Consider the following 12,622-nt stretch of genomic DNA (forward strand, 5'->3'; position numbering starts at 1 on the left):
TACTAGACGTAGAGTTTGCGCGCAGCAGCGTGAGAATGGAAACTGTAATTCAATAAAGACTTTTACTTAATGATCGCTGGCTAGCGTGATCCTCTGTGAGCTAGGATCTTCAAGCAGCTCTGACAGTATGTTTGTCTGTATATTCGTAATATGTATGAATTAATGCTGAATTATTTTAATAAAATAAAATAAAATAAAAATGAAGATTCGGAAGGGACCATTATGGCCGTTGTGTCTGTCTATTGTGCTGTGGATGCAGAGAATCCTCCGGCCACCTCTTCCCTCCCAGGTGGCCTCCCAGCCTCTGTTTAGAAATACCGTAGTTTTCCGTGTAGAACACGCCCCTGTGTATAAGACGCCTCCTATTTGGGGGGGACTCCAAATTAGGAAAATGGGGGGAGATTGCCCAGAGTTGTTGACCTACGCTGCCACTCGCACATGTCGCAAACCCCACCTATCGTCTGTCCCCTTGCCAATCGCCCGCCCAATTGCCGCAGAGCCAGCCAATCAACACCAGCCCTTGCTGCAGCCACCAATAACACGCACAATAGCTGCTGACAATCTCCGGCTTGCAGCAGCAACCAATCCCATGTCCTTGTGATGCACTATGTATGTATAAGACGACCTCCCCTCCCCTTTTGGCATAATTTTCTAAGGAAAAAAACTCGTCTTATACATGGAAAAGTACAGTATCTGATGAAGGAGAGCCAGCCATCTTCCCAGTCACTTTCTTCCCCTCTCAAGCATCCCCACATGCTTACTTTTTCCCAAATGAGACACAGTAATGGTCATTCCCTTTTTTTATTTGAGAATTTATAGAGATTGCAAGCAGACACAATGGAAGGAAATTCAAATTACATTTGTATTTAGCATCCGTGAGTATATACTTGTAGGACAACCGTAAAGGGAAGACAGAAAAATAGAGAATAACATGAAACCATGCAAATGGTTTTGAAAACACTACTGATTAATTCATCCATAATTTTTTTAAGAAACACAAGAAATTGGAATAAGATGCCCTCACCAGTTAATCAGGTTTCAAATGAAAACTCCCAATTACTCAACTTTTTCTGAACTTCCCAGTTTTGTCATTCAGATTTCTAATTCAGCATTGAAAATCACATTTTGGATGTGAAGTATTTGCATCTGGTAATGCCCTAGCCTTTGTTCATGAATCTTTTGACAGTTTGAATCAGCTGTCAAACCTTCATTATCGCTGCAAGTGATATTCAAAGGCAGCCTGGTAAATACATGTCTCTGCTCTGCACTGTCATGGAGATATATTGTGTTCATTCTAAGCCACACTTCTGGTTCACAATTGGCCTAAATTTAAAGTGAGCCCAGAATCCTTAGCAACGCATAAGGGGTTTTGTAGCAGATGTGCAGGTTCTCTTGGCAGAAGAGACCATTTGTGCCGGAGTGATCCCTGAAGCCTGGAAACAGATTCAGATGTCAGTGCTATCAAGCGCCAAGCAGCCCATGTGCTGTCACGCACCAGCTGTAAAGCATTAAACACTGAAGTCCCAATATCATTGGATACCCAATATCAACTAGCTAGAAAACATTCAGCAAATATTCAAGGAATCAGACAACCTCTGGAGAAGATGAACAACAAAATTCACAAAGGAGAAGTTCAAGGAGCGTTTGAGAAGCAAATTCATCCCAGATCTGCCTTAAAGTTCCTGTTTTGTGGTTATGAATGTTGCATCTGTCTCGGATTGGGGCCTTTGTGCCCCATCATGTGCTCTGTCTTTCTCATCCTTGTGTTTCCACTATCTTGACTAGCTGCCCCATTGCATCATTGTGAGTTTTCCTTTCTTTCTTTTGCCAAATCACACAGCCAAGATCCACAGGGTTCATCGCAGATAGTATGGTAATTTTCTTAGCCTTGAATAACAGGCTATTTGTTTTGGCCGATAAAAGAGAGAAAAAACTACCTTTTGGGCACCAAGATTGCATGCATGATTGTTAGCCTGGACTTAATTTCCATTAAGAGACATTTTTAAATATGCACAGAGGCAATTCCAGGCCATGTTTAAAAAAGCCAAGGGTTCTGGCACACCTAACACACCCAAGAATGATTCTACAATATGCCCACATTGCTAAGCTAGTCAGGGGATGATGGGAGCTGTAGTCCAGCAACATCTGCAGGGCCACAGCTGCCCCAAGCCAGGTTTATACCACTCTTTTGCATTCTCCTCCTCTTCTGTGCCCTGTCACCTTCATCTTTTGCAGCCTCATAATCCTCATAATTTGCTTGTTCCTTAACCCACCAAATGCACCATCAGCAGCACAATTTCAAAATTTCAGAATAACAAGGAAGCAGCCCAAGCAAAAACGAGCAGCACTGAAGGCGACCTCTCTGTTCCCTGAAGAGCAGTGAATGTGGCCAGATTGTGGCTAGGAAGAAGGCAAAGCAGCCTCTAAGGCAGCTAAAGAATACATGGACCATCTATTCAGACAATGGGAAGATTTGAACCTCAGAAACTGGGATTTGTGTATGAAGGTGTATAGCAAACAGCTGGGAGCTTTTGCAACTGGTGGGGTCTGAATCAACTAACTTGAGATGGATATTTGCAAATGCAAGAATGCAGCGGAAAGGCTTTACAATAGTCTAGAGGCAAAGACCCCCCCCCCATTTCCGAGGGGGCAAACTGCCCGAACGCAGGAGCACAAAGAAGGATCTTGCTGGATTAGATGAGTGGTCCATCTTGGGGAAATGCAGGCATTGGATGAAGCTGATTGCTTGAGGTTCCTCCTCTAGGATGCAAGGGGGTCAGCCGGCCGTCTAGAAGGAACGCCAGGATGACCTCTGGGAGAAGAGGGAAAGCAGCGTTAATGGATCCACCACCCCATCCTGCCAAACTCAGCTGCCACCAAAGCAGCATTTCTTCAGGTGGTTGTCCCACCCAGACAGAAGGGCTCAGAAGGTCAGGTTGTCACAAGGCCCCCCCATTGTATACTGACAACCAGGGAAGTCAAAACTGCTTCAATCAGCAAAATTGGCCCTATTATGGGTCCCGCCTAACCCCCATTCCCCAACTGTAATGACTCAATCTTTCAGTGTGGCAGCACCTACGTTTTGGAATTCCCTGTCCATTTAATCCATCGAGTCCAACCCCCTGCCAAGCAGGAAACACCATCAGAGCACTCCTGACATATGGTTGTCAAGCCTCTGCTTAAAGACCTCCAAAGAAGGAGTGTGGTGGAGTCTCCTTCTTTGGAGGTCTTTAAGCAGAGGCTTGACAACCATATGTCAGGAGTGCTCCGATGGTGTTTCCTGCTTGGAAGGGGGTTGGACTCAATGGCCCTTGTGGTCTCTTCCAACTCTAGGATTCTATGATTCTATGATCGCAAGCAGGCACCTTCACGGGGCTCTTTTTGGCACCTGCTAAAAGCATAGTCATTTTGACAAGCCTACCTAGATGTTTGGCAGGCTGTTTCAAGTCTTGGGCCTTATCCACACATCTTCTTTTCCCGCTGCTTTCACCCGGGGAAAACCACTCTATAGTGTTCAATTGGAACAAACAGCCATTTGGGTTTTCTCCGGATTGACGTTTACTCCGATTTAGCACCAAAGAGTACATTTTCCCTGGGAAAGGGGTGGGGCAAGGGGGAAGCCACTTGGAGCTGGGCTCTCCTGGCATAAGACAAGAAGAAGTGTGAAGGAGCCCTTAATCTGATTTCAGTCTGCTGTCATTTTACATTTTTGAATGTCTTACATTATTGCTCTTAACTGCTCTTAGTGGTGATTTTATTGGTTTCTCTTTTTTTGCAAACTGCTTTGAGGTGTTCTTTTTACAATCAAGCAGTGTATACACTTGATGAAATAAAAATGAACCAACAAGACTTTTCCTGAGCCAGTTTCTTGGCTTTGCTGGGACTAATTTTGCCACCCCTTTCCTGCCCCACATTCACTGATGCCACACAGAAGATGAGGAAACTTGTTTTCTGCTGCTCCGGAGGAGGGGATCCGACCCAACAGATTCAAATGACCAGAAAGGAGCTTCTGACGAAACATCAGGAAGAACTTTCTGATGGGAAGAGCCAGTTGGCGGTGGAATCCTTCCTTAGGGGGATTTTAAGTAGAGGTTGGGTGGCCATCTGACTTGGAAGAGTTAGTTGAGATTCCTGCATTGCAAGGGGTTGGACTAGATGACCCCCAGGTCCCTTCCAACTCTACAATTCTGTGATTCTATGACCATGGGGTCCCCTTGCAACTCTATGACCTCGGAAGTTGGTGGCTTGTGAGAGAGGCTGCCATTTGAATCTATTGGATTGGATCCTACTTGAGACCTCAAATAGATCTCACAGCAGCTTTCATCTGAGGAAAACCACTCTGTAGTGTTCAATTGGAACAAACAGCCATTTCAGTTTCCTCCGGATTGACGTTTACTCCGATTTAGCACCAAAGAGTACATTTTCCCTGGGAAAGGGTGACTAAAACAGACACCTCACCCTGTTATGGTTTCGGCGGTTCAACGTCTCTTTCAGATGCTTCACCCACGGGGCATGGGGAGGGGCGCAGAGGTTCCTCCCTCTGATGGTGGTGAAACTGGAAACACAAAGAGCAGGAAAAAACATGAGCAGATGACCAGGATGCCTCTGCCATCTTAGATATCCCTCTTGTTAACCCCCTCCTCTCTCATGAAATATCTGCATTGCATGGGCTAAAGCAGTGGTCTCCCCCCCCTCTTTTTTGTATAATTTTTATTATTTTTTTCTGTTTTGCATTTTGGAATATTCATTTAAACAACCTTAAAATATCAAGATTTCCTTTCTTCTCTTTCCATGGTTCATTTTGCATACCACAAATCCCTGCATATTTTACATCCATTATTACATCCATCAAACCTTATTTATGCTGCTGAATTTATCTTAATGCTGCCAACGTTTTCAAGTGTACACAATTCCCCCCCCCCATATAGTCAATAAACATTTTCCAATCTTCTTTAAACGAATGTTCTTCTTGTACTCTTATTCTATAAGTTAGGTCTGCAAGCTGTGCGTATTCCGTCAGTTTAAGTGGCCATTCTTCTTTATTTGGGACCTCCCTCATTTTCCATGGAGGTAAAAAGGTAAAGGTACCCCTGCCCATACGGGCCAGTCGTGTCCGACTCTAGGGTTCTGCGCTCATCTCACTTAAGAGGCTGGGAGCCAGCGCTGTCCGAAGACACTTCTGGGTCACATGGCCAGCATGACAAAGCTGCTCTGGCGAGCCAGCGCAGCACACACGGAAATGCCGTTTACCTTCCTGCTATAAAGCGGTCCCTATTTATCTACTTGCACTTAAGAGTGCTTTCGAACTGCTAGGCGGGCAGGAGCTGGGACCGAAAGACGGGAGCTCACCCCGCCGCGGGGATTCGAACCGCCAACCATACGATCGGCAAGTCCTAGGCACTGAGGTTTTACCCACAGCGCCACCTGCGTCCATGGAGGTAGTGGCCCCTGAAAGGGTGATGGGATTACCTTGGGGTTGCTAAGAGGCAAGAGGGTGGCAGTTGATCACTGGATCAAGTTCTCGAATTTCGTTGAATTAATTAAACCAAGTAGCTTTCATTGGATTTTGAATAGAAGTGCAATTAATTGTTACCGTTTCAAATTTTATTGCATTATTCTCTTCCTTAGTGGGAACCACTATTCTGAATGATGCTTTTCTATGGGGTTGGGTAGGGGGCACTGGGGATAAATTTATGGAACCAAGCAGGTAGGGACTCCAAAAATTTTGGGCACCAGAGATCTATAGGCAGCAGTTGCCACGTTGCCCCCCCCCCCCCGAAGGAAAGGTGGGGCCAAATGACCTTTTTCATGCTTTCTGGTTCTGTGGAGCCCTTTATCGGTGAGAATCCATGATTAAGTTGCCAGGGGAAATGGTCCGTGCAACTCAACACTTTTGCCACTTCTTGAAAGCAACCGAAGTTGCCTTGATGGGATCTCGTTCCACCTCATTTGCACAGCCTGGCATCGTGCCAGGGAAGTCGCTGTGAACAGGACGTGGTGGCTGAAGTTTGTGCAATGTTCTCTCAGCCTCGCTTTTGGCTGCAAGCCACAGACCACAGAAGTCGTTTTATTTGCATGGAAGTTGATCCCATTATATGCCTAGATAGTAGCAGGGGAAGACCGTGTACACCTGAACTTTGCTCTCTTTGTTCGCAGCGGGAGGGCAGAGGAATGGAAATGCAACAGATATTCCCCTCTTGTGGGTTTAACAGAGCATGGAGTGGGTTGTAGTGATGTCAGGTTACAAGAAATGCAGGACTCCAAGAATTGCAGGCTCCGGGACTGCAAGGAGAGGTTTCTGGTTACACCGATTGTCCCAGACAACAGACACTTCTTAAACTAGATGAAAACAGGCATGCTTAACTCCTCTGAACTTTGAATTACAGTATTCCTAAGACAACCCTCCACCCATCTCAAAGGAGAATTGTGAAGTCTTGATTTAATATAAGACTTACTAAACTTTGTAGGCCTAGAATGAGAAGTCAAGTTATAGTAACTGGATACAGATAGGTAGCCGTATTGGTCTGCCATAGTCAAAATAAAAAAATTCCTTCCAGTAGCACCTTAAAGACCAACTAAGTTAGTTCTTGGTATGAGCTTTCGTGTGCATGCACACTTCTTCAGATACCTGAAGAAGTGTGGGTATCTGAAGGTATCTGAAGAAGTGTGCATGCACACGAAAGCTCATACCAAGAACTAACTTAGTTGGTCTTTAAGGTGCTACTGGAAGGAATTTTTTTATTTTGACTATAGTAACTGGAAACAACGTTTGTCATTACCCATTGCTACAAAGCCAACACAATATTACTTCATTTAGGGTTTTTCTTAAAAAAAATCAGTTTCCACATAGGGTGCTCCTGCTCAACAGCACATGGCTGGCAACTAGATGGGACAGAGAAGGAGAATGTCTCCTGCCAAGATTCCCCAAACTGATGCCCTCCAGCTGTTTTGGACTACAACTCCCATCTGTCCCAGCCAGCTAGCGCTGATGGGAGTTGTAGTCTGCAGCTTCCGTAGAGCATCAGGTTGGTGGAAGTTTGACCTATCAGCTGTGGTTTGGGTCTGGGATGGCTGGATAAGAACATAAAAAGAGCCTGTTGGATCAGGCGAAAGGGGGTCAGCCAAGTCCAGCCTTCGGTTCCCACAACGGCCAACCGGATATCTCAAAGGGGTTTGAGCCCTGTGGTTTCCGGAAACTGGCCTTCAGAAGCTGTGCTGCTTCCAGCTGTGGGTGCAGAGCCCAGCCATCCTGCCTAGTGGTTGCTGCGTGCTGATAGGAGGAATTCCCATTAAGTTGGAAGCGCATAAAGGAATGGACGTGGGGAGAATCCTTTGTTCCTTTCCCCACACCTGGCCTTCTGGGAATCATCTGAGCATATCAGGATCCCAACCACCCCTCTCATGGGGGTCAATTAATCCTCTATGCCAGATGGGGTTCCATCGCCCCAATCCTGCAGCACCTCCAACCTGACCCCCAAACCGTGTCCTTCCTTCAAGGGAAGGCTGACGCTCCAGACCGTTCCCACAGCAGACACTTCGTCCTGGAGGAAACTGCCACGGGCCTCTTGCACACTTGACTGCATGGCCAAAGGTGACTGGAAGCGTGTAAATTCAGCACCACCGAGAAAAGTCACTGGAGCGGAGGAGATGTGGAATGAAGATAAATGGGGGCCACAAAGGTCTGCAAGAAGGCCGCCAGGCAGGTGGGAACGGTACACCCAGGACGAGAAGCATCTGCTGTCACCAAAGTTAATTGGCAGCAAAGTTAATTCAGCCGTGGTGCATCGCCTCTTCTGCGCTGTCCCCGACGGCTGCAGTTCCAGCCCTTTCTTTTCCTTCTAAGCATGTTGGAGCTCTGTTTAAAAACACCCAAGGAATTGTAGACTCATCACCAAGGGTCATCTAGGCTGCCCCCCCTGCAATGCAGGAATCGCAGCTAAAGAACCTCTGACCAGTGCTGGATTTACATATCAGCTAAACAAGCTATAGCTTAGGGCCCCACTCTCTTGGGGCCCCAAAAAAATTTAAAGGGGAAAAAACTGGATGTACATTTCCAAAATATGAGAAAAAACAAATAAAATAAAACCTACATATAGCAACAGTGTTTTGCGTTGTGCAGGCTCCTATGATGTCAGTAACGGGCCCCCAATCATTTGAAGTTAGAGCTTAATAATTATTTCACTATTAATATACTTCTTCTTAATTGTATTTCACTATTAATATACAGTGGTACCTCGGGTTACATACGGTACGTTTCAGGTTACATACGCTTCAGGTTACAGACTCCGCTAACCCAGAAATTGTACCTCGGGTTAAGAACTTTGCTTCAGGATGAGAACAGAAATCGTGCTCCGGCGGCGCGGCAGCAGTGGGAGGCCCCATTAGCTAAAGTGGTGCTTCAGGTTAAGAACAGTTTCAGGTTAAGAACGGACCTCCGGAACGAATTAAGTACTTAACCTGAGGTACCACTGTACTTCTTCTTAATTGTATTTCAGTTCAACAATTACTTTGATAAAATACATATTTTGTTATGTGCAAATGGCTTTAGATACCTATTAGGGCCATAAATTACCATATAGCACACACTGTATATTCAACACAGAAAACAGTGAGAATTTGTTGTTGACAAAGGACAGCTGGACGTATAAAGGGCCCCATTACCTTCAGGAGCTGAGGGCCTCATCAAACCTAAATCCAGCTCTGCCTCTGACAGAAGGTCACCCAAGCTCTGCTTAAAAACCTCCCATGAAGAAGAGCGATTGCTTCCTCTTCCGGTATGATGGCGGACAGCACTCTACTAATGTGAGCCCGTTGATTTTATCTTTTTATTTTCTCTTACTCCTTTTAAAGACTATTTTAATGAATATTGAGCTCAGATAAATTTAAGCACCTCACCCCATTCTATCCCACGTTTCGCTTTCCTGACTCTTCTTGGAGCTTTAAAGCCGCTTTGACTATCTTATCACACTGCGAAGAGCTTACAGGAAGATTCATGGGCTGTTCCCACCACAAGTCTGGAGGCACAGACGGAGCATAATTTAGTGTTATGCCAATAACCTTTGGCACACTTTAGGATACTTTCAAGGAAAATACTCCCTCGACTCTTTGAAAAATTTAGGGAAGATAAAAGAGCGAGGCAAAGGGAGAGATGACTCAGCAATTAGACAGCCCTGCTGATGCGAGGAGGGGGGTTGGAAAACGCTGCAGAGAATCTGAGGACTTAGAGGAAATGGCATGTTTGCCCCTTACCAAGCAAACCAAAATCAGCAAATTCTTCTATGGAAAACAAAGGACACTTTTAATATTCCGACCTCGAACAGCTTCTCGCCATTAGCAGAGATAATAGATAAGAGCCCATCGCTTTCTGAGGGAGCCTGCTCCCCTGTTGAAGGCTCTCACCACCAGAAGATTCTTCCTAATGTTTAGTCAGAATCTCCTTTCATAGAATTTGAACATACTTCACTGGATCCTGCGCCCTAAAAAGGCTTGTGTTGCACTCCCTATTTTCTTCTCCTCTCTGATTTGCTAGAGGTCTATGCAAGGGCACACAATGATCTATGTACACACCACCCCCTCCCCTTTCAAAAAGCCAACTCCTGGAATGCAAAGTAGGGGCCACAACTTACATCACAGCCCGGACTGGGCAGCCGTCTTGAACATACTGGTCCCGGTAATCTCGGACAACTTTGGCAGGAATGGGCATTGAGCTGGTTCTCACACAGCAGTCCATGACCTGATAATCACCAGAAACTGAGGAAAGGAAAGGAAAAATCAATGTGTAAGGGAGGGGAAACGGAGGGTCTGCCCTTCTCTCGGCTCACTTTGCAGTCCAGGTTAGAGAAAGAGAAGCGCAAGTAGATCTACCCACCGTGGAAGACTGGCAGATGCAACTAATTGACTACATGGAGATGGCGGAGATGACTGGCAGAATTCGAGACCAGGGAGAAGAGCAAGTGGAAGAAGATTGGGGGAAATTTAAAATCTATTTGCAGAAACATTGTAAAATTTTTGAATGTTGATGACATTGAAATGAATTGTGGGGGTTCTAGCAACAAGATAAAATTTAAGATTAAACCAACAATAGGTAAATTAATGGGCTATGAATTTGCTGAACCAATTTTGAAAAGGGATACAAGAACGGGGGACGCGAGGAAGTCAGGAAAATATGTGAATTTAAGATATAAAATTAAGAAAGAGGGAATTTCTGTGTTTTTCCTATATGTGCTTTTTCTTTTTATTATTAGTTTTTAATGCATGTATTTTTGTATTTTTGTGCTTAATGTTTGTATTGTTGTATTTTGTAGTATGTATTTTGTGTTTTTATATTTTTCTTGTCTTTGTCCTTGTATTTTTTCTTTTATACTGTGCATTGTTAAAACTTAATAAAAAACTTTACCAAAAAAAATAGAGAAAGAGAAGCGCCTTGCTCCAAGGCCACCCGTTGCCCCTTCTCGGCTACAGCAGGCACAGCCCAGCCAGAGCTGGCAAGGATCCCATCTGGCAAGTGGTCAAGTGGGCAATGGGAAAGGAACAACAGCATCTTCATCCATCAAGTCAGCTTCCTCCAGAAGGTACTGGCTGCCAGCATCTACCTGCATAGCCCAAATCTCCGGAGTTCTCTGACTACAAGGCTATAGTAGCAGAAGCAGAGGCCAGTCTTGTGGGACATGGCAGCAAATATAAGGCAGTAAACATGAAAAAGGGTTTGCAGTCAGTCTGAAAAGTGTCTTTCCAAACAAGACATGTGGGCATTAAAATGGCAAATATTTTTATTTCAGAAAAGGTATACACCACCTGACTGTTTAAAAACAAAGCCTCAAAGAGAGAAAAACCATGAAATTATCAGTTTTTTAAAAAACCATGAAAACAACTCTGCAAATCATTCGGAACATAAAATCATCAATAAACTAAACATAGATTAAAGTACACTTTACATTATAGATGTCTGGACAGACTTCTCTAAACAAAAATGTTTCAGCAGGTGTTGAAAAGGGTACAGGGAAGGTGCTGGCCTGATGTCAATTGACAGGGAGTTCCAGAGTGTAGGAGTTGCCACACTAAAAGACTGATTTCAGCCAGTTCTGCTGACTGCAGTGGTCAAGTGGGGCAAGGTGATCTTGCAGGCAAACTGGTCCTCAGGTTGCTAAGGGATTTAATACTAAGACCTTGAACTTTGCCCGGAAACAGGTTCGAAACCAGTGCAGATCTCTGAGTGCAAGGCCTGCCTCCTGTCAGCAACTGCGTTGCAGCATTCTGCACCGACTACAGCTTCCAGAGCAAGCGCTAGTGAAGACCCACCATTTGCAGAGGTGGCTTAACCGCTAGGGGACGCAGCCCAGGTCGAGGGGCTTCCCCATCATTTACAGGGAGCCAGAGAGCATTGGCAGGGAAACGCTTGAGTGCCAACTTCAAGGCAGTGGAATTCAGGAAGGGAGAGAGGAAGAGGAAGGATTCCCCTGCCCTGGGGAGGCCCAGCCGAAAGAGCTCCTGAATGTTGGACCCAGCAATGTGGCAGCCCACAAGGGGAGAAGATGTTCTCTCTTACCCTGCTGGGTGCTCCAGACGCAGAGAGCCACCAACCCAAGGATCCAGCCGCCGCCGTGTGCTGCCATGCCTGCTGCCATGCTGTGGGTGCCAAGGATGCCGCAGAGAGGAAGAACGACCCAGCCAGCCCTGGGTAACTGATGATCTAGCGTGGAGCCAGCTCCCACCTCTCCTATTTATTGCGATCTCTTGCTCTCGTTTTCACTTTCTTGGTGTGAGTAACAGAGGAAATCCCAGGGAACCAGAGACAGAGGTGAACAAGAAGAGGCCCAGGCAGGGCTTGTGGCCTGGGCACTGTGCCAGGAATGCCAGCCTGCTGCGGCACCTGAGGGCTTGGTCTCTTTGCTCAAGGGACGTGGCTTGAGTCCTGGAGAATGTGAAGGGGTTCTTGGGCAGAGGGAGGCAGAATCATAGAACTGTAGAGTTGAAAGGGACCCACAAGTGTCACAGAGTCTAACCCCCTGCAGTGCAGGAACCACAGCCTAAGAATCCCTGGCAAATGGCCACCCAACCTCTGCTTAAAAACCTCCAGTGCGGTAGAGCACAACACCTCCCAAGGAAGTCCATTCCACTCTCAAACAGCTCTTAGCATCTGGAAGCTCTTCCTGATATTTAGTCAGAATAGTCCTACCCTTGCTCCTTCTTCCATGGGGCAGCCCTCCAGATATTTGAAGATGGCTCTCATATCTACTCTCAGCCTCCTCTTTTCCAGGCTAAACATACCCAGCTCCTTCAACCGCTGCTCATAAGGCTTGGCTTCCAGACCCTGGATCATCTTGGTTGCCCTCCTCTGCATATGTTCCAGCTTGTCAATATCCTTCTTAAATTGTGGTGTCCAGAACTGGACATAGTATTCCAGGTGTGGTCTGTTCAAGGAAGAATAGAGTGGGACTATGCTTCTGTTGATGCAGCCTAGAATAGCATTAGCTTTTTATGACTCACAATGTTCTCATGTTCGGCTTGTGGTCCACTAAGACCTTTAGATCCTTTTTGCATGTACTACTGGCAAGGCAGGTGTCCCCCATCCTACGTTTGTGCAGCTGGTTATTCCTGCCTATGTGTAGAACATTACTTTTGT

The 12,622-nt window shown here is 45.8% G+C and overlaps 1 protein-coding gene across 1 annotated transcript; it reads right to left on the bottom strand.

The window, feature by feature from the left end:
• Window positions 1-785: 785 nt before the first annotated feature.
• On the bottom strand, window positions 786-11,743 carry LOC308597528 (C-C motif chemokine 19-like). Its single transcript, XM_081213349.1, has 4 exons — window positions 11,546-11,743; window positions 9,627-9,750; window positions 4,459-4,555; window positions 786-2,812 (listed from the first exon to the last, which is right to left on the bottom strand). Exons 1-4 carry the CDS (start codon window positions 11,622-11,624, stop codon window positions 2,789-2,791), a joined length of 324 nt encoding a protein of 107 aa, XP_081069475.1. The 5' UTR covers window positions 11,625-11,743; the 3' UTR covers window positions 786-2,788.
• Window positions 11,744-12,622: the final 879 nt, after the last annotated feature.

Source organism: Podarcis bocagei (genome assembly GCF_964188305.1).
Source record: "Podarcis bocagei genome assembly, chromosome: 11".
Taxonomy (NCBI): domain Eukaryota; kingdom Metazoa; phylum Chordata; class Lepidosauria; order Squamata; family Lacertidae; genus Podarcis; species Podarcis bocagei.

Excerpts from the sequence above, each read along its gene's own strand:
- LOC308597528 (XM_081213349.1), bottom strand. The coding sequence starts at position 11,624 with ATGGCAGCAGGCATGGCAGCACACGGCGGCGGCTGGATCCTTGGGTTG. Across the intron at positions 9,751-11,545 it reads CGTCTGGAGCACCCAGCAGG|TTTCTGGTGATTATCAGGTC; the intron begins GTAAGAGAGAAC and ends TCCTTTCCTCAG. Across the intron at positions 2,813-4,458 it reads ACCGCCGAAACCATAACAGG|AGGTCATCCTGGCGTTCCTT; the intron begins GTGAGGTGTCTG and ends CTCTTCTCCCAG.